Below are 20,954 nucleotides of genomic sequence, written 5' to 3' on the forward strand. Positions count from 1 at the left end.
CAAGGGCAAAATAGGGAAATTGAGGTATAAAATGCATCTAAAAAGTAGCTAAAATACTTGATAGAGAGGTTTTTAAAAAAAGTGACTGACTTAACTGACTTGCCTAGTAAAATAAAGGTAAATGTAAAATAGCAGAAAATAGAGGTTGTGGTGGTAGCTGCAGAAAGGTACTTGGATGTGTGAGACTTGACGTCAGAGTTACAGGGTGTGGTTAAGAGTTAAGTGGTTGTGTCCCATCCTTTCAAGCTGTTGGCCTGAAGTAGGACTAAATAGATTTAAATCCTGGAGTATTGTGTATATATATTATTATTTAAAAAATGTGTGTGAGTGTGTGTTAGATGGTAGGGTATTTGTTTTATTTATTTATTTTTCAAGCGAAGTATAAGGGAGTTATCCTCCAGTCTGGGTAGGTGGCGGTAATGCAACATTTATTGGATGCCAATTGCCTTTAAACCTCACCGAAGAAGAATATAGGAATATTGCGTATTACGGATACGATAAATTGATTTGACTTCGAAGGTTGGAATAGACAGCAACAGGTAGCCGAAGAGAGCGTCTTCAGCATTTAACCGGATCGTTCGACAGAGCACGAATGTAAGTTATTAATCTACTAACGTTAAAGCTCACTCGAAGGGCTGTGTAATGTCAATACTTAGAGATGATGTTGTGAATGCTGAACCATTATTGCCAGATAAACCCTGATTCTGTCTTTGAAGGGATGTTAGCTAGTAGCTATTAATAACTTTAGGTGACAATCTAAGGTCACGACGACAAATAACTTGTTATGAAAACAAAGCGGTGTCTAATGATTGTCGAGCATCATCTGTTAGTTTAACATGCGAGTCACCGGGCAGAAGCTCGAACTGGGGGCCCATCGGTCTAGTAGTGAGTCTGTGCTGTAGTTGATTAGTAAACTGGAACAGATAAATTCAAGGCGTTTTCCTGCTATGTGTCACGTAGCTAGTATGTTGTGTAAGGACATGTTGTGTTATAAGCAATGTATATGGAATATAAATTATGACTAAATTATTGCATTTTTAATGGACTTGAAGGAAAAACTATATACATTAATTTAGCAAGTCCGCATAACAGATTCTGCAACTCTTTCCTCCCAGTTACCATGTCCTCCAACAACAATTTTTCATCATTTGATGAGAATGAATCAAAATTTATGAGGAAAGCAAAGGAGTCGCCGTTTGTCCCAATAGGTAAGTGAAGCTGTAGAATTTAAAAAAAATATTCAAGGGCAGGAATTATGTTGGGGGCTTCATTGTAGTGGAGGTTTTCCATAGTGCATGTTTGAGTGAATCCCAGTCAGTCATGGAATAAATTGCAATCCACTCTTCCAACCCTGGTTAGATATCATACACCCAGTAACCTAACGTGGCAGGCATAAAACAAACCGAGTAGTGGAGTTCCCACATCCGATTTTAAGTTGAAAAGGAAGCTAGGTTGAATTAGCTGTGTCCCTGAACCAAATGCATCCGGTTGTCAACTCCACTAAGTTCAGTGCTTGACTTGGGCAGGAGCTCACTGGAACTGAGTACTGGCACCTCACATTTTCTACAGCTTGAGGTCCTGCACATCCCTAGAAAAACAGATCAAAATGATTGTGGAGCTCCTGCACCTAATAGTTAACGGTACCCAAAATAAGTACCGGCACCTATTTCAGTCCAAGTCGAGCACTGGGTAGGACTACACCCACCCAGTCATCATTACATTTCCCATGTGTGTGTTTGACAGGCATGGCAGGATGTGCTGCAGTGGTAGCCTTTGGTCTGTGGAGGCTGAAGTCACGGGGGAACACAAAGATGTCAGTCCACCTCATCCACATGCGTGTTGGAGCTCAAGGCTTTATAGTAGGCGCAATGACATTAGGTAAATCCTAATCCAATATGTGCTGTATAACAGATACACAGGTCCAACAGCTAATATCTCTATCAATTTACAGGGGGAAACATGTACCACACAAGACTGACTGTGTTGTCCTTACACACTAACATAAAATAGACCGCTAACATGACTTTGTTTGTCTATTTGTAGGGGTGATCTACTCCATGTACAAAGAATACAGTGCCCACAAGGACCTGGGTAAAGATGGCAAGTGAGCCAATCAGCAACTGGCTTGACCAGAGAACGCATCAAGCCTGCCATTCCTGCATTGTACTTTTTAAAATGGAAGTCCTAGAATGGATCATATCTGTCAAAGTAACATTCCATTGATGGCAAGTAATTTATACTGAACAAACATATAAACACAACATGCAACAATTTCAAAGATTTTACTGAGTTACAGTTCATATAAGGAAATCAGTCAATTGTAATAAATTCATGAGGCCCAAATCTATAGATTTCACATGGCTGGGCAGGGGTGCAGCCATGGGTGGGCCTGGGAGGGCATAGGCCCACCCAATCAGAATTAGTTTTTCCCCACAAAAGGGCTTTATTACAGATAAATACTCCTCAGTTTCATCAGCTGTCCAGGTGGCTTGTTTCAGACAATACCGCAGGTGACGAAGCCAGATGTGGAGATCCTGGGCTGGCGTGGTTACACATGGTCTACGGTTTTGAGGCCATTTGGAAGTACTGCCAAATTCTCTAAAACGACATTGGAGTCTGCTTATGGTAGAAATTAACATTTATTTCTCAGGCAATAGCTTTGGTGGACATTCCTCCAGTCAGTATGCCAATTGCATATGCCCTCTACTTGAGACATCTGTGGCATTGTGTTGTGTGCCAAAACTGCACATTATAGTGGCCTTTTGTCCCCAGCACGAGGTGCACCTGTGTAATGGTCATGCTGTTTAATCAGCTTCTTGATATGCCACACCTGTCAGCTTGATGGATTATCTTCGCAAGCTAGAAATGCTCACTAACAGGGATGTAAACACATTTGTGCATAGAATGAGAGAACGCTTTTGCTTCTAGAACATTTCTGGGCTCTTTAATTTTTGCTCATCAAACTTGGGACCAACACTTAACGTTTAATATTTTTCTGTATATTTTGGATGAGGTTGTCTTTTTGTTTAGTAGCATTTCAATCTGGCAATGACTTTGAAAAAGTATATACATGTCAGGAAATTGGCCAGCACATCCATTGTGTGTTCTGTTTATCATTCTCTCTCTGCTAGACAGCTGCTGTAAACCACTAGTAAAATATCACCTTTTAGGTAACTAAACCCATAGACTACTATAGTTAATCCATACACTGTTCCTCGCCATGAGTTATTTGTGTGTGTGTGTGTGTGTGTGTGTATATTACACACATACTTTTACATGTGAGTGAACTGTTTTTTTTATTTTTTATTCTACATGAACAGGTACAGAAATAGGTTGTACTTTCAACTAACTATCCACACACTAACTAGTCTAACGAAGTATTGGCAAAAAACCTTATCGAGCTCAGGTGGTCACTTTGTCCAGCCTCACTGTTCATGAGTTTGTACTTTGAAAAATAAATATATTTTTGAAAAGTGACCAGAAATAAGTATTTTTCTGAGCATAACTTGTACTTTTATTCATACAAAATGTATGGTACATTCAACTTGTAACATCCAAACTGTTACTTTGGTTTTCCTTAAAATATATACAAAAATACACTAGTCAAAATATCTACTTGATTGTTACAATTGACAAATTACGAGTACTGACCTGGCTTTCTACAGTACATAAAATCAGTTTAACTATATACCTTACAGTGGATGATTCCTGTTAGAATGACAAAACAATCCAGAGTAATAACTTGACTAAAGTGGTGGCCAGGCAGAGACCTTATATTTATGATCTACACTCAATATCAGATGGAAACAACATTGATCACTATTGTGTCATGGTTGATTCATATTGTCATCAGGAACTGTATTTAGCAGTGACACCTGACTTCAGACAGCGCCAAGCAGCAGAAAAGGCCTACATCTTTAATTTGTTATGGGCTTTGGAGACAACTTACACTAACGGAATTTCAATGGGTAGAGTTCTGTTAAAAACAATGGCTTACACAAAGGTTAGTATCACATCGTCCTTAACTGATCCTCAGGTAATGGGATAATTTGGGCATGACGAGGGTTTTGATTCAACAGTTTTACTGCGGTGCTTTGACCACAATAGCAGGAAATTAGTAAAAGGGTCAAATTATACAGATTTTCAATGAGTACACCCAATATATCTATTTGTGCCTTGGGTGTGAAATTGCATTTGATAAAATGTATAATTATTTTGAGCACCCCTGTCCCAGTTTAAGCAGGGCAGTGGGTGCATCTGCATGCATATCTTTTGAAAATAAATAAAAATGGTGGCCAATATATTCCAAGTGCCTGACCAATTAGGTTAGGAAGTTAAAAAATAAAAAGACGTTAATAACAATGCCGTCACCCCACCTGTGTTTTGTAAAAAGCTGAGGTATGGGCCTGGAGAAATGTAACGCAAATTCATAGACCGAGCTATGAAAGCAACCTCTGACCTTCCAAGATATCAAAATGATAGCTTTAAGCATGTGTCGAAGATATAGAGTTTGTTTACATTTACAATGTTTCCAGACATTGCAGTAAAACAAGCTTATATTTTTGGTTCTGATGGGGTATACCAGTTGAATTAAACTCATGAGGCATTTCTAAGAAACAATATTCCTCAAGAATCAACATACACTGAGTGCATAAAACATTAGGAACACCTTCCTAATATTGAGTTGCACCCCCCTTTTCCTTCAGAACAGCATCAATTCGTTGGGGCATGGACTCCACAAGGAGAGAGCAGGTGTTCCTAATGTTTTATACACTGTGTATATTAATTTATATGCAAAACAATTTATGTAGCAACTTGGCCCTTTAAGTATTATATATCTTCTCAATTCTTACCAAAGTGAAGTTATTTGTTCTCATAAATAAAAAAAATCTACAACATATAGTACCAGTCAAAAGTTGACACCTTATTTAGGGTTTTTTATTTTTACCATTTTATTTAATTTGTACTATTTTCTACATTGTAGAATAATAGTTTAGACATCAAAAATATGAAATAACACATGGAACCATGTAGTAACCAAAAAAGTGTTAAATCAAAATGTTATATTTGAGATTCATCAAAGTAGCCACCCATTGCCTTGACAGCTTTGCACATGCTTGGCATTCTCTCAACCAGCTTCACCTGGAATGCTTTTTCAACAGTCTTGAAGGAGTTCCCACATATGCTGAGCACTTTTTGGCTGCTTATCCTTCACTCTGTGGTCCAACTCTTCTCAAACCATCTCAATTGGGTTGAAGTCAGGTGATTGTGGAGGCCAGGTCACCTGATGCAGCACTCCATCACCCTCCTTCACCTAATCTGTGTCTCACAAAGACATGGTTGAAAAACCCCCCCACAAATTTGGACTCATCAGACCAAAGGACAGATTTCCACAGGTCTAATGGCCATTGTGCGTGTTTCTTGGTCCAAGCAAGTTTCTTCTTATTGGTGTCCTTTTGTAGTGGTTTCTTTGCATCAATTTGACCATGAAGGCCTGATTCACGCAGTTTCCTCTGAACAGTTGATGTTGATGTGTGTTACTTGAACACTGTGAAGCATTTATTTGGGATGCAATTTCTGAGGCTGGTAACTCAAATGAACTTATCCTCTGCAGCAGAGGTAATTTTGCGTTTTCCTTTTGTGTGACGGTCCTCACGAGTGCCAGTTTCATCATTGCGCTTGATGGTTTTTGCGACTGCACTTGAAGGAACTTTCAAAGTTCTTGACATTTTCCAGATTGACGGACCTTCATGTCTTAAAGTAATGATGGACTGTCATTTTTTTTTTGCTTATTTGAGCTGTTCTTGCCATAATATGGACTTGGTCTTTTACCAAATGGGGCTATCTGCTGTACACCACCCCTACCTTGTCACAACACAACTGATTGGCTTAAACGCATTAAGAAGAAATTTAACTAATGAACTTTTAACAAGGCACACCTGTTAATTGAAATGCATTCCAGGTGACTACCTCATGAAGCTGGTTGAGAGAATGCCAAGAGCATGCAAAGCTGTCATCAAGGCAAAGTGTGGCTACTTTGAATAATCTAAAATATAACAAATTTAGATTTGTTTTTGGTTACTGCATGATTCCATATGTGTTATTTCATAGTTTTGATGTCCTCTATTATTCTACAATATAGAAAATAGTAAAAATAAAGAAAAACCCTGGAATGAGTAGGTGTCCAAACTTTTGACTGCTACTGTACATGCTTATTAATTGGAGGACAAACAAACAAACTGTGTAATACATACTGTGTATTTCCCATCTAAAATTATAACAGCGTTTCAAAGTCATATGGAAATGCTGACCTGAGAAATGGCCGGCGTACTTGCAGAATTTTAAAAGCATGCTCAACATGATAAAAACCAACAACTCATTGGTACTAACTTTAAGATGCCAATCATAGTTAGTGGAATGTCAAGTGAGGGGTTCAAGGCTTCTTGTAAGGGATAGATGATGACGAAGGGCACTTACAAAGGTCTCGTTGGCACCAAGGCAAAGAAGGAGCCTCCACCATGTTAGGTCACCCCTGTCTAGCTACTGACTTTACCACTGCTAATATCCACCCCTCCAACATGGCCTCCTTATCTCTCCACCATCGTGTTGCTGTCCATGTCATTCAACAGGTAAACGTCTGTGTGGCCCGTCAGCCTCATCTGTTGAGAAGAGAGGAGGGTGAGAGATGGCCCATCTCATGTAATCTGAGTTTGATTATCTTATTACTACGAACTGTAAGCAGCAAAGCACTTTATCAAGTTTTGCGACTGGGATTGTGATTGGCATCTATAGTCTCAAATTTTGAGACACTGACACCAACCAAAAACATAGTATGTGCTTACCAACACAACACTTTTTGCTCATTGGGCCTGGTGGTATGTATTAATTATTGTGAAATTACAGTACAAGTTCAGGAGCATAAAATGTGGTCAGTGCAATGCGTAGCTGCGGGAGTATGGGATCAGGACTTTTATTATGTAGTGGTTGCTACAGACCACTATTGTGTGTAGATTGATGAGGAAAAACATTTATTTAATACATTTTAGAATAAGGCATTAACGTAACAAAATGTTGAAAAAGGGAAGTGGTCTGAATACTTTACAAATGCATTGTAAGTAAACAGAAACGGGCGTAAAATACTTAACCCAAATACAGACATTGGAGTGAAACAAGCTTATATTTTTGGTTCTGATGGGGTATACCCGTTGAACTAGGCTCATAAGGCATTTCTAAGAATTTGATAAATTGATAGTGTACAAAACATTAGGAACACCTTCCTAATATAAAGTTGCACCCCCTTTATCCCTCAGAACAGACTCAATTAATCAGGGGATGGACTCTACAAGGTGTCGAAAGCGTTCCGCAGGGATGCTGGCCCATGTTGACTCCAATGCTTCAAGCTGGCTTGATGTCTTTTGGGTGGTGGACCATTCTTGATACACACGAGAAACTGTTGAATGGGAAAAACCCAGCAGCATTGCAGTTCTTGACAAACTCAAAGCAGTGCGCCTGGCACCTACTACCATACCCCGTTCAAAGGCACATTTTATCTTTTGTTTCCCATTCACCCTCTGAATGACACATACAATCCAAGTCTCAATTGTCTCAAGATTAAAAATCCTTCTTTAACTGGTCTCCTCCCCTTCATCAACACTGACTGAAGTGGATATAACAGGTCACATCAATAAGGGATCCTAGCTTTCACCTGGATAGTCGATGTCATGGAAAGAGCAGGTGTTCCTAATGTTTTGTACACGGTTTCATCAATACAGAACCTTCTAAGTAGGTTTGCATGGGTGGGAGTTTCGGCTTTCCATGATGACATAACCATGTGGTAAATGTATTAATAGACCAATAACAAATAGTTCCGGTGTGGATTGCCCCCACCCTGGCAGTACTGGCAACACTAGCTGCAGTAACCCATGGGGAGGGTCACACTCCGACATTCAGAGAGGGGGCATATTATTGTGGCCCTGGTGGCACAAAATCAAAGGTCGGACTGTTTCAGGGGAAGGGGGTATATCTGATCTCCATCACCTAGGACGTGACACCTAGGACGTGAATCTAATCTCCCAATTTTGTCAATTTTTGCTCAGTTTTGAGGGCCTTCTCATACAGTTGCAACTGTATATGCATTTGTAAATCAATACCTTTTTTTTTTTTGCCCCCTTTTCTCCCCAATTCCGTGGTATCCAATTACTATCTTGTCTCATCGCTACAACTCCCTTACGGGCTCGGGAGAGACAAAGGTCAAAAGTCATGCGTCCTCCGAAACACAACCCAACCAAGCCGCACTGCTTCTTAACACAGCGCGCCTCCAACCCGGAAGCCAGCCGCACCAATGTGATAGAGGAAACACCGTGCACCTGGCTACCTTGGTTAGCGCGCACTGCACCCGGCCCGCCACAGGAGTCACTGGTGCGCGATGAGACAGGGATATCCCTACCGGCCAAACCCTCCCTAACCCGGACGACACTAGGTCAATTGTGCGTCGCCCCACGGACCTCCCGGTCGTGGCCGGCTGTGACAGAGCCTAGGCGCTAACCCAGAGTCTCTGGTGGCACAGCTAGCGCTGCGATGCAGTGCCCTAGACCACTGCGCCACCCGGGAGGCAAATCAAGACCTTTCTTGAGTTGGGCTCTGGGATGGTGCAACTGTTGAGCATCTGAGTCTATGGTTGTTTGTGGGGGAAAGGGGCTAAGTGTGTATGAGTGTTTGTGTGTCTATCCCACAACTGTTGCGAGGGAGTAAAAGATTTTAGGGACAATATAGGATGAATCACAATAATTCTTTGCTAAAATAATAATTGCTTGCCAAAATGTAACTTTTGTAATTGCAATACTAGTAAGAGATAACAATCCTTTGCATAATCTGCATACATTACTACAAATATTAATTGCTCATTATAGAAAGATAAATATTTTAAAATCCTGTTTAGTAGCTATACATAATACAAAGCGAGGTGAGGGCAATGGAAATGCTTTTGGCGGTCGATCTGCTTCTGTTCTGTGGGTGGCACTGTGTGCTCTTTTCGAAGGATGGGTCCCGGTCTCTCTGGGATCGGGGGGTCTGCCGGTCATTAGGATGACAACCCAACGCAGGATGAGGGGTTTTAGCAGGTCGAATAGTGGGTACCAATTGTGGGTTTACTTAGTAGCAATGCAAATATCATGGTGCAAGCTATATAGACAATCATCATGTTACTTTTTAATGGTACGTTTACAAACATATACAGTGGGGCAAAAAAGTATTTAGTCAGCCACCAATTGTGCAAGTTCTCCCACTTAAAAAGATGAGGCCAGTAATTTTCATCATAGGTACTCCAAATCCAGACCTCCATGGGTCGATAAATTTGATTTCCATTGATAATTTGTGTGATTTTGTTGTCAGCACATTCAACTACGTAAAGAAAAAGGTATTTAATAAGAATATTTCATTAATTCAGATCTAGGATGTTATTTTAGTGTTCCCTTAATTTTTTTGAGCAGTGTATACAGTGGGGCAAAAAAGTATTTAGTCAGCCACCAATTGTGAAAGTTCTCCCAATTAAGATGAGGCCTATAATTTATCATAGGTACACTTCAACTATGACAGACAAAATGAGAAAAAAAATCCAGAAAATCACATTGTAGGATTTTTTTATGAATTTATTTGCAAATTATGGTGGAAAATAAGTATTTGGTCACCTACAAACAAGCAAGATTTCTGGCTCTCACAGACCTGTAACTTCTTTAAGAGGCTCCTCTGTCCTCCACTCATTACCTGTATTAATGGCACCTGTTTGAACTTGTTATCAGTATAAAAGACACCTGTCCACAACCTCAAACAGTAACACTCCACTATGGCCAAGACCAAAGAGCAGTCAAAGGACACCAGAAACAAAATTGTAGACCTGCACCAGGCTGGGAAGACTGAATCTGCAATAGGTAAGCAGCTTGGTTTGAAGAAATCAACTGTGGGAGCAATTATTAGGAAATGGAAGACATACAAGACCACTGATAATCTCCCTCGATCTGGGGCTCCACGCAAGATCTCACCCCGCGGGATCAAAATGATCACAAGAACGGTGAGCAAAAATCCCAGAACCACACGGGGGGACCTAGAGAGCTGGGACCAAAGTAACAAAGCCTACCATCAGTAACACACTACGCCGCCAGGGACTCAAATCCTGCAGTGCCAGACGTGTCCCCCTGCTTAAGCCAGTACATGTCCAGGCCCGTCTGAAGTTTGCTAGAGAGCATTTGGATGATCCAGAAGAAGATTGGGAGAATGTCATATGGTCAGATGAAACCAAAATAGAACTTTTTGGTAAAAACTCAACTCGTCGTGTTTGGAGGACAAAGAATGCTGAGTTGCATCCAAAGAACACCATACCTACTGTGAAGCATGGGGGTGGAAACATCATGCTTTGGGGCTGTTTTTCTGCAAAGGGACCAGGACGACTGATCCGTGTAAAGGAAAGAATGAATGGGGCCATGTATTGTGAGATTTTGAGTGAAAACCTCCTTCCATCAGCAAGGGCATTGAAGATGAAACGTGGCTGGGTCTTTCAGCATGACAATGATCCCAAACACACCGCCCGGGCAACGAAGGAGTGGCTTCGTAAGAAGCATTTCAAGGTCCTGGAGTGGCTTAGCCAGTCCCAACCCCATAGAAACTTTTTGGAGGGAGTTGAAAGTCCGTGTTGCCCAGCAACAGCCCCAAAACATCACTGCTCTAGAGGAGATCTGCATGGAGGAATGGACCAAAATACCAGCAAGTGTGTGTGAAAACCTTGTGAAGACTTACAGAAAACGTTTGACCTCTGTCATTGCCAACAAAGGGTATATAACAAAGTATTGAGAAACTTTTGTTATTGACCAAATATTATTTTCCACCATAATTTGCTAATAAATTCATTAAAAATCCTACAATGTGATTTTCTGGATTTTTTTCTCTCATTTTGTCTGTCATAGTTGAAGTGTACCTATGATGAAAATTACAGGCCTCATCTTTTTAAGTGGGAGAACTTGCACAATTGGTGGCTGACTAAATACTTTTTTGCCCCACTGTAGAGATATATATATATATATATATACATACATACTACCATTCAAAAGTTTGGGGTTTTTGAAAGAAAAGCAAATATTTTGTCCATTAAAATAACATCAAATTGATCAGAAATACAGTGTAGACATTGTTAATGTTGTAAAGGACTATTGTAGCTGGAAACTGCACATTTTTGATGGAATATCTACCTAGGCCCATTATCAGCAACCATCACTACTGTGTTCCAATGGCATGTTGGTTGTGTTAGCTAATCTTCTAGGCAGAGTTGCAAAGAAAAAGCCATCTCTCAGACTGGCCCCCAAAAATATCAAGATGAGCAAAAGAACAGACACTGGACAGAGGCCAGAATCCCGGAGGTGCCTCTTCACTGTTGACGTTGAGACTGGTGTTTTGCGGGTACTATTTAATAAAGCAGCCAGTTGAGGACTTGTGAGGAGTCTGTTTCTCAAACTAGGCACTAATGTACATGTCCTCTTGCTCAGTTGCGCACCGGGGCCTCCCACTCTTATTCTGGTTAGAGCCAGTTTGCGCTGTTCTGTGAAGGTAGTACACAGCATTGTACGAGATCTTCAGTTTCTCACATTGAATAGCCTTCATTTCTCAGAACAAGAATAGACTGACGAGTTTCAGAAGAAAGTTCTTTGTGTCTGGACATTTTGAGCCTGTAATCGAACCCACAAATGCTGATGCTCCAGATACTCAACTAGTCTAAGACGACCAGTTTTATTGCTTCTTTAAATCAGTAAAACAGTTTTCAGCTGTGCAAACATAATTGCAAAAGGGTGTTCTAATGATCAATTTTCCTTTTAAAATTAAAAACTTGGATTAGTTTACACAACGTGCCATTGAAACACAGGAGTGATTGTTGCTGATAATGGGCTTCTGTACGCCTACGTAGATAATCCATTAATACATTTTCATTTTATTTAAAATCAGCCGTTTCCATCTTCAATAGTAATTTACAACATTAACAAATGTCTACACTGTATTTCTGATCAATTTGATGTTATTTTAAAATGGACAAAATAAAAGTGCTTTTCTTTCAAAAACAAGGACATTTCTAAGTGACCCCAAAAATGTATGGGGGATTGGAAATTATTACAAAAGACAATTACTGATGGAAGCAACAATCTATCCGCAATATTAAAGCTTATCCACCCCCTAATAAAAAGAAAAAAGTTCCAAACCACTAGTTAACAGCTAGTTTTCAGGTTTCCCCGCACCAGACCACTCCCAGACAGTCCTAGCGCAATTCTTGCTTGAGAAATAGTTTTTTGCTGAAAAGCAGGTATTTAAGATGGCACCGAAGATGTTGGCTGACATTTTACATGCTCCTAACCAAATTGTGCTATTTTGTTCGTAAACTACTTTTTAAAAACTTATTATGTACAACATTTTTTGCTGCTACCGACTCTTATGACCGAAAATAACTTCTGGACATCAAAACAGCAATTACTCACCACGAACTGCAAGAAGCTGTTTCCTTTAACGAGTCCTTCTGAGAATCCGTGGGTGAGCGAGTAAACTCTCAATGCCATCTGTCCTACTTGCTAACATGCAATCATTGTAAAATAAAATAAAATGACCTACGTTTAGCCTACCAACGGGACATTAAGAACTGTAATATCTTATGTTTCACCGGCTGAACGACGAGACATAATATATACATCAATAGACATCTGTATAAATCAATGATGTCGCTTTGCGGATGGTGAGTCTCTGATCCACCTCTACGCAGACGACACCATTCTGTATACTTCTGGCCCTTCTTTGGACACTTAACTAACCTCCAGATGAGCTTCAATGCCATACAACTCTCCTGCCGTGGCCTCCAACTGCTCTTAAATGCAAGTAAACCTAAATGCATGCGCTTCAACCAATCGCTGCCCGCACCTGCCCGCCCGCCTAGCATCACTACTCTGGACGGTTCGGACCTAGAATGTGTGGACACCTACAAATACCTTGGTGTCTGGTTAGACTGTAAACTCTCCTTCCAGACTCACATTAAGCATCTCCAATCCACAATTAAATCTAGAAATCTGCTTCCTATTTTCGCAACAAAGCATCCTTCACTCGTGCTGCCGAACATAGCCTCGTAAAACTGACTATCCTACCGATCCTTGACTCGGCGATGTCATTTACAAAATAGCCTCCAACACTCTACTCAGAAAATTGGATGCAGTCTATCACAGTGCCATCCGTTTCGTCACCAAAGTCCCATATACTACCCACCACTGCGACCTGTTTGCTTTTGTTGGCTGGCCCTTGCTTCATATTCGTCACCAAACCCACTGGTTTTAGGTAATCTATAAAAGTCTTTGCTAGGTAAAGCCCCGCCTTATCTCAGCTCACTGGTCACCATAGCAGTACCCACCCGTAGCACGCGCTCCAGCAGGTATATTTCGCTGGTCACCCCGAAAGCCAATTCCCCCTTTGGCCGCCTTTCCTTCCAGTTCTCTGCGGCCAATGACTGGAACGAATTGCAAAACAAAAAAAAGATCACTGAAGCTGGAGTCATATCTCCCTCACTAACTTTAAGCATCAGATCTTTGCACCTGTACATAGCCCATCTGTAAATATCCCATCCAACTACCTCAACCCCATGTTATTTATTGTATTATTATTTCTTGCTCCTTTGCACCCCAGTATCTCTACTTGCACATTTATCACTCCACTGTTGATTTGCTAAATTGTAATTATTTCGCCACTATGGCCTATTTATTGCCTTACCTCCCTAATCTTACTTCATTTGCACACCCTGTATATAGACTTTGTGTTATTGACTGTACGTTTGTTTATTCCATGTCTAACTCTGTCGCACTGCTTTGCTTTATCTTGGCCAGGTCGCAATTGTAAATGAGAACTTGTTCTCAACTGGCTTACCTGGTTAAATAAAAAATATAGAGCTGGCGGGATTTTCCATGCACAGGCAGAACAGAGAAGCCATGTCAAAAACAGCTGGTGCGCAATGTCTTCTATTAAAGAAGTCTCAAGGTATTGCTTGTTTGAGGCAGAGTGCCTTATGATAAGCCATAGACCACACTATCTATATTATTCGTAGCCATCTATTTACCACCACAGACCGATGCTGGCACTAAGACCGCACTCATCCAACTCTTTAAGGACATAAGCAAACAAGAAAATGCTCATCCAGAAGCGGCGCTCCTAGTGGCCAGATACTGTAATGCAGGCAAACTTAAATCAGTTTTATCAGCATGTCACATGCAACCAGAGATTTTTTATTTAATTAAATAAACTCAAGACCACATTTACTCCACACGTAGACATGCATAAAAAGCTCTCCCCCACCCTGCATTTGGCAAATCTGACCATAATTCTATCCTCCTGATTCCTGCTTACAAGGAAAAACTAAAACAGGAAGTGCCAGTGACTCACTCAATACGAAAGTGGTCAGATGACACGGAAGCTACGCTTACAAGACTGTTTTTCTAGCACAGACTGGAATATTTTCCAGGATTCATCCAATACCATTGAGGAGTATACCACCTCAGTCATCACCTTCATCAATACGTGCATCGATGACGTCGTCCGCACAGTGACCGTACGTACATATCCCAACCAGAAGCCATGGATTACAGGCAACATCCGCATCGAGCTAAAGGCTAGAGCTGCCGCTTTCAAGGAGCACTAATCCAGACGCTTAAAAGAAATCCCGCTATGCCCTCCGACAAACCATCAAACTGGCAAAGTGTCAATACAGGATTAAGATTGAATACTACTTCACCGGCTCTGACCGCTCGTCGGATGTGGCAGGGCTTAACTACTACGGACTACAAAGGGAAACTCGGATGCGATCTGCCCGGTGAGCTAAATGCCTTTATGCTCGCTTCAAGGACAGCAACACTGAAGCATGCACAAGAGCACCAGCTGTTCTGGATGACTGTGTGATAACACTTTCGGTAGCCGATGTGAGCAAGACCTTTAAACAGGTCAACATTCAAAGCCGCAGGGCCAGATGGATTACCAGGATGTGTACTCAAAGAATGAGCGGACCTCAACTAGCCTGTACCCCTGCACACTGACTCGGTACCCCCTGTATATAGCCTCGTTATTGTGTTACTTTTTTACTTTAGTTTGATAAATATTTTCTTAACTTAAGGGCTTGTAAGTAAGCATTTCACGGTTTAAGAGTGGTAGACCAGTAACCCAAAAGGTCAGCACCGCAACGACTAGGTGAAAAAAACATCTGTCTGTGCCCTTGAGCAATCCTAACTGCTCCAGGGTCACCGTCAATGGCTGATCCCTGGATCTGACACCACTCTGAGGGTGTCTCGGGAGTGGGATTTGCAAAAAACACACATTTTCAATCCACACATGCGTATAATACACACTTGTGCATGTGTGAAATAGGACAAACATATACACCCAACTATTTATTATTAAAAGGGGGGAAAAAGTTAAAACGTAAATCCTTTCATCGAACACCAAGACACGAGACATCTAGAAATATCCATGTTTGTTTTGATTTTTATTTTTGATACATGGTGTTGCTTTATTCAGTAGTGAGACAGACACTGTCGTATAGCTTATATCTACAATATGCTTCACTTGGTTCTGCTGGGTTCAAACACACCTCTAGTCAGAACAATGCACTGCTAAGAGAGTCTGCCTGGCTGTATTACACAGAGAGCGAGATGCACTGGTGTGACACTACAGATAGTTACATTGGAGTTCTCTTAAAACCTTGGTAAAAACATAGTAAAATCCTTAAAACCTTTTATAGCTGCTGAATATTATTCTTAGTCAAATAGATTGAGCTTGACCATGCAAGAACTGCATGAATTAAGTTTACAGATTGGTCTGTTGCATTAAACATCAGCAAGAAACCAGTTCTTTATATGCATGTTCAATCTTAAAACAATATATTGCTGACAAGCAAAACATTGAGACTTTGTCAACAGTGGACTAATGAACCAAATAACAAAATATATTTTTGGGATGTCATTTTTCTTTAAAGCGATGTCCCAGTCAAATTAACTTGTGGATACCATTTTTATGTCTCTGTGTCCAGTATGAAGGAAGTTAGTTTTGCGAGCCAATGCTGATTAGCATTAGCTCAATGACTAGACTTCGTCATTGCGCTAATGCTAGTTAGCAACTTCCGTCAAAGTGGCAACATCCGCATCGAAAGACATAAAAATGGTATCCACAAGTTCATCCTACTGGGGAAGTAGATAAAGGGCCTCATTGCCAAAATCCTGAAGTATCCCTTTAAGGGCAATCAACTTGTTAAAATAGAATTTCAGCGTTTGACTTCGATCTCACTTGGAATTATAGGTTTTTGTTATCTATCCAAGGATTTGTTGGAATGAAAACAATCATAGAATCTTATGAAAAAGCATTGAGGCATTCTAGGAAATTACTCATGAATGCTTTTAACAGTCCTGTAATTCCAATCTGATGTTTATCAAAAACAGTACAACTAACATTCAAGATATAACATACCACTTGAGGTTAGTTTTAACATATGTAATTTAGTAAAGGTAGCAAGGGGCATGTTATTAGTACCACATTACAAAAAGTCTACCACAGTGTTAGACAATTGGCAAAACTCTCAATTAAAAGATATGCGAGAATTCTTTATTTACTCGCCATATCAAGGATATTACACTTAAAAAGTTTGTTGTCCTTCCTAGTCACATCAAATTGTACATACGTGTCCATTCCAAATCCTCACTTCTAGTAGGGAACAACCCCAATTTACGAACATATTATATTAACAGTTTTGAAGTCAAAACACATGCACTCTGAAAAAAAATCAGTTTGAATGGAGAGATGTGTTGAAAATACTGACTAAAAAAGGTCATTTTTAAATTATGCTCAACCCAAACTAAAAGTGTCCTCTTCCCATGGTTTCTTTTGCTGAAAAGGTGAGAACTGTAATTATAATGAACAAAAATCTAAAATGAATTCAATAATAAAGCAAGGAGAGATATACTTCAGTTCTACATTTGACCAAATAATCATAAATGGTGTCTTCACACAGAGGTACAATAACGGAAAAAAGTAAATTACCAAACAGACCGATAGCAGCTGCCAAATACTGTAGACTTCAGCTTATTATGTCAGCAGGTTAAGAATTGCCATTTTGCCAGATCATAACTTGTCACATCTTAACCTGGCATAGGAATGCAATAATTTGAGAAATAGAATTCAAACTTAATTTTCCAATTGAAAAGCATAAGAATGTCACACCCGCTCTGCTTGAGCAAGAAAATACAGGAGATAGGATATAAAACTATAACTGAACCCTGAGGACTCTAAAAAGGGACAGGGGGTCATCGTAATTGGGTTTTACATAATAAACCCCACATACCAGTAGCTCAACAGAACACGATAAAACCATTAGAACAGTGGAGGGAAAATGTTCTCTGAAGTGTTGATCTCATGATTAGAGATATCGGGATAGGTCTTAAGATCTCTCTATAAAAAGGTGTACGTCTCTCTCAAAGCCTGAAGGACATGACAGACCAACAAGAACATTATGTGCAGCGAGTGCGTCATTTTCTGTTCATTTCCCAACGATTCTACATCTCCAACGTTTGTCGACACGTAGCAGGTGATCTGCTGTGCACAGCCAACGTTCGTCTTGGTCTGTCTTGTCCTTTAAAACACTGTCCTGTTCCGTTTTAGGTGTCATACGCTGGCTGTTCCTCAATGAACACAGCGTGGCGGTTGTTGCTTACCCTGTTGCCCAGACAGGACACGTCCAGACAGGACACACCGAGGGCTATCAGACACTGCCACGCCTGTAGACACACAGAGGGGAGGTCAGAAGAGGATCACTGTACTCCTTATAATAGTTTTACAATCCATCTTTTCAAACCATATCCCTGCATTCAGTATCTAGTATTCCACATCGAAGGGTAGCCTCTTTATTTGGGAATTGATCTACAGTGTTGTATGTTTATCCAACCCAGTCCATGCTGTTATAATGACTACTACAGTAACTCACCAGGTAGCACACAAAGCTTAGGTAGGCTATGCAGAGCAAGGCCACCAGCACGTAGAGCGCCACACTGTTCAGGCTGGTCACGTAGACCACCACAAAGTACATGTTTATGGCACAGACCACCAGGATGACCACCCCTCCGCCAATCTTCCACACCCTCAGGAGCACAGTCACAGACGAAACGGTTAGGCATCAATGATAAAGGGTCAGTCATCACATTTATTAATTAGTTGGTTGATCAGTGAAAATACAGAAATAAATCTGATTACGTCCCAAATGGCACCCTATTCCCTACAGAGTGCACTAGGTATGGCACTATGTAGGACATAAGGATCCATTTGAGATGCTTTCCCCGTCATCACATTTATACATTTTTTGGTCTATCAGTGCAAATACAGAAGCAATCTTCAGTGTTACATGGGTTGAGGGTTATGGTGACTCACAGTCCATTAGCAAAGTCATCCATGATGGATGTCAGACTGGTGAAGGTCAGGATGGGGATCAGAGCAAACGGCAGCTGTGGAACAAAGAGAGACAGAAAGAACTGATGACATTCTGTCTCTGTCCCTTCAATAGCTTTTAATACTACTTGCATCAGTTTAACACCCCCAAAGACTCCCAAGCCAGCCCAGAGTAGCTGCTACCCCTCTCTCTAACCTGCAGTCCCTAGCCCAAGTCTTCACTCTCTCCGTCCTGCACCCTTCTCCCTAATCAAGCAAATATATTTATAAAGCCCTTTTTACATCAGCCGATGTCCAAGTGCTATACAGAAACCCAGCCTAAAACCCCAAACAGCAAGCCCCGTCTCTTCTCTCTGCATGTTCCCAGACCCCTTCGGCATCACAAATGGCAACCTAGTCCCCATTTTGTGCACTACTTTTGATAGGGCTCTGGTCATGTCTTCTCTCTGACCTGCATGCTCTGCAATACGTTGAGGAAGTCGTTCATGCCCGTTAGGTGCTGTACGTCCTGAAAGATGGCCACCAGCAGGGTGGGGAAGATTGCGATGGAGCGGGTGAGAAGCACCCGGGCAAAACGGGACCAACGCAGGTTCAGGAAACCCTGAGGCAGGGGAAGAGAGAAAATAGTCAACATACAGACAAATACACATCCCTACTGACAAAACACTGAGGTGTTTACATACAAAACACACGCATACACAAGGATTGACTTAGAGGTTAACAATACAATGTGCACTCTCACATACACAAACAAACACGGTAGTTGGGTACTTGTGCACGTTCTCACCTCCATGACAAACTGGCCAGAGTAAGTGCCTGTCATGGTGGAGCTCTGTCCGGCAGCCAGGATCCCGATGGCCCAAATGTAGAGGGCCGCAGGGCCAAAGAAACAACCCAGCACCACACCCTGTATAGAGTGAGTGGGAGATTATGAATAACCATGGAGGGAATTTCTACATTATCAACACCAAACAAATGTTCATTTCATGGCAAAATGATTGACTGAGATAGCAGGTATATACAGTATCAAAGTGATTTCATATCACAGATTATATAGATTGTTGTTAATCCTTGAAAGATGTACCCCTTTGAAGATGTCCACCTGTAGCGTGCTGTTGTCCAGAGGGAAGAGGTCTGTGTGAGGACTGCCTGATGCATTGCATTTTGCATTCTGTGACACACAGAATAACAGCAGCACATCACAAACAAGGGAGGTCACTGGTTTAGAGGTGAAATACTGATGCTATATTAATGTATAAACCATCTGTAAAGGATTGCTACAGTCCGAGACAAGGAGACATGCTGGGTCTGGTTAGTCATTATACCCACCACCTCAATGTTGGTTTTGTCGTAGAAGGCCTCAGCAAACACTGCTACAACAAAGACGTTGATGAGGAAGGAGATGAAGAGAGCAATAGTTGACTCGATGAAGTAGTATTTGTTGGCCTCCTTCACCTCCTTCTTGTTCCCACGATCTATTTGCCGAGACTAGACAATAAAATATCATTAAAATTAACGAATTAAAATATAAATCACAATTCCTGTGACATTGTACTTTCTGGTTGTTTGGCCCAAAAATGTATAAATGATTGTTTCAATCGTTACCAATATTTTATGTCATAGTAAAGGTCAATGACGACCCTCTACTATGTCATAGTGAAGATCTTTGACTCTGTAGTAAGTCATAAAGCAGGTCTTTGACTCCTATGTCATACTATAGAGGAGTGTAAGACTTTCACTATGTCATAATGCAAGAGACCTACCTTGACGAGGGCAGAGTGCAGGTAGATGTTGTGGGGCATGATGACCGCTCCTACGATGCCCACAGCCTGCTCCATCTGGGCAGAATCACAGTTCTCACAGTACGGCAGAAACATCCCCTTCAGCAGCTCCCCCTGGTCCGGACGCACCATCACATACTACAGGCACACACACAAGAGATGGCAGTCAGATACACATAAATACAGAAAAAAAAACTACCAAATTCTATCAAAGCTGCACTCTATACTACAAAAACCAGCTGGCAGGTTTACAGAAGGGTATTTTTTATAGATGAACACAGGGAAAAGCTTCTTCTTACCTCATATCCAAAGCTTACAGCCATGATGGTGATGAGAAACCCAAAGAAGGCTTCAAGTTTCCTCAAGCCTAAAAAACAAAAAAGTCGGAAATAATTTTGAAACACGCCCAGACAGAAATGCATACACACACACACCTGTGCTCAAGGACTTAAAATCACAGACATCTTAATGTGTCAAAGAAACACTCACCATATTTATCTAGAAAAAGGAACACAAAAGTGTCAATGATGGTGATGAGGACACCTCCCCAAAGTGGAATCCTGGTAGATAGCAAACAACAATGTTAGTTTGACCCCAATACATTGACCTCTAGAGCACCCGTTGTATGCCTTTGTCAGCATCCCAAATGTCACCCTATATAGTGCACTACTTTTGAACAGGGGGCACTAT

The 20,954-nt window shown here is 41.0% G+C and overlaps 2 protein-coding genes across 5 annotated transcripts in view; one reads left to right on the forward strand and one right to left on the reverse strand.

Moving 5' to 3' along the window:
• Window positions 1-461: 461 nt before the first annotated feature.
• On the forward strand, window positions 462-3,477 carry LOC109891207 (HIG1 domain family member 1A, mitochondrial-like). Its single transcript, XM_020483568.2, has 4 exons — window positions 462-594; window positions 1,116-1,208; window positions 1,744-1,878; window positions 2,044-3,477. Exons 2-4 carry the CDS (start codon window positions 1,121-1,123, stop codon window positions 2,106-2,108), a joined length of 288 nt encoding a protein of 95 aa, XP_020339157.1. The 5' UTR covers window positions 462-594; window positions 1,116-1,120; the 3' UTR covers window positions 2,109-3,477.
• A 13-nt stretch (window positions 3,478-3,490) lies between these two features.
• Window positions 3,491-20,954, reverse strand: part of LOC109891210 (natural resistance-associated macrophage protein 2) — a 36,156-nt gene continuing 18,692 nt past the window's right edge. For 2 of the 4 annotated variants that reach the window (XM_031825338.1, XM_020483570.2), the window contains exons 7-17: window positions 20,754-20,824; window positions 20,564-20,631; window positions 20,247-20,402; window positions 19,813-19,971; window positions 19,568-19,654; window positions 19,271-19,390; window positions 18,935-19,084; window positions 18,466-18,539; window positions 18,026-18,179; window positions 17,757-17,819; window positions 3,491-6,659 (exon numbers count right to left, since the gene is read on the reverse strand). In XM_031825338.1, coding sequence (XP_031681198.1) covers window positions 6,588-6,659; window positions 17,757-17,819; window positions 18,026-18,179; window positions 18,466-18,539; window positions 18,935-19,084; window positions 19,271-19,390; window positions 19,568-19,654; window positions 19,813-19,971; window positions 20,247-20,402; window positions 20,564-20,631; window positions 20,754-20,824 — 1,174 coding nt within the window. In that variant the 3' untranslated portion in view covers window positions 3,491-6,587. Of the gene's footprint in view, window positions 6,660-15,517; window positions 17,820-18,025; window positions 18,180-18,465; window positions 18,540-18,934; window positions 19,085-19,270; window positions 19,391-19,567; window positions 19,655-19,812; window positions 19,972-20,246; window positions 20,403-20,563; window positions 20,632-20,753; window positions 20,825-20,954 lie in introns of those variants that run through there. The other 2 variants (XM_020483569.2, XM_031825340.1) reach the window with 2 other exon arrangements.

This window comes from Oncorhynchus kisutch, linkage group LG5, assembly GCF_002021735.2.
Source record: "Oncorhynchus kisutch isolate 150728-3 linkage group LG5, Okis_V2, whole genome shotgun sequence".
NCBI classification, from domain to species: domain Eukaryota; kingdom Metazoa; phylum Chordata; class Actinopteri; order Salmoniformes; family Salmonidae; genus Oncorhynchus; species Oncorhynchus kisutch.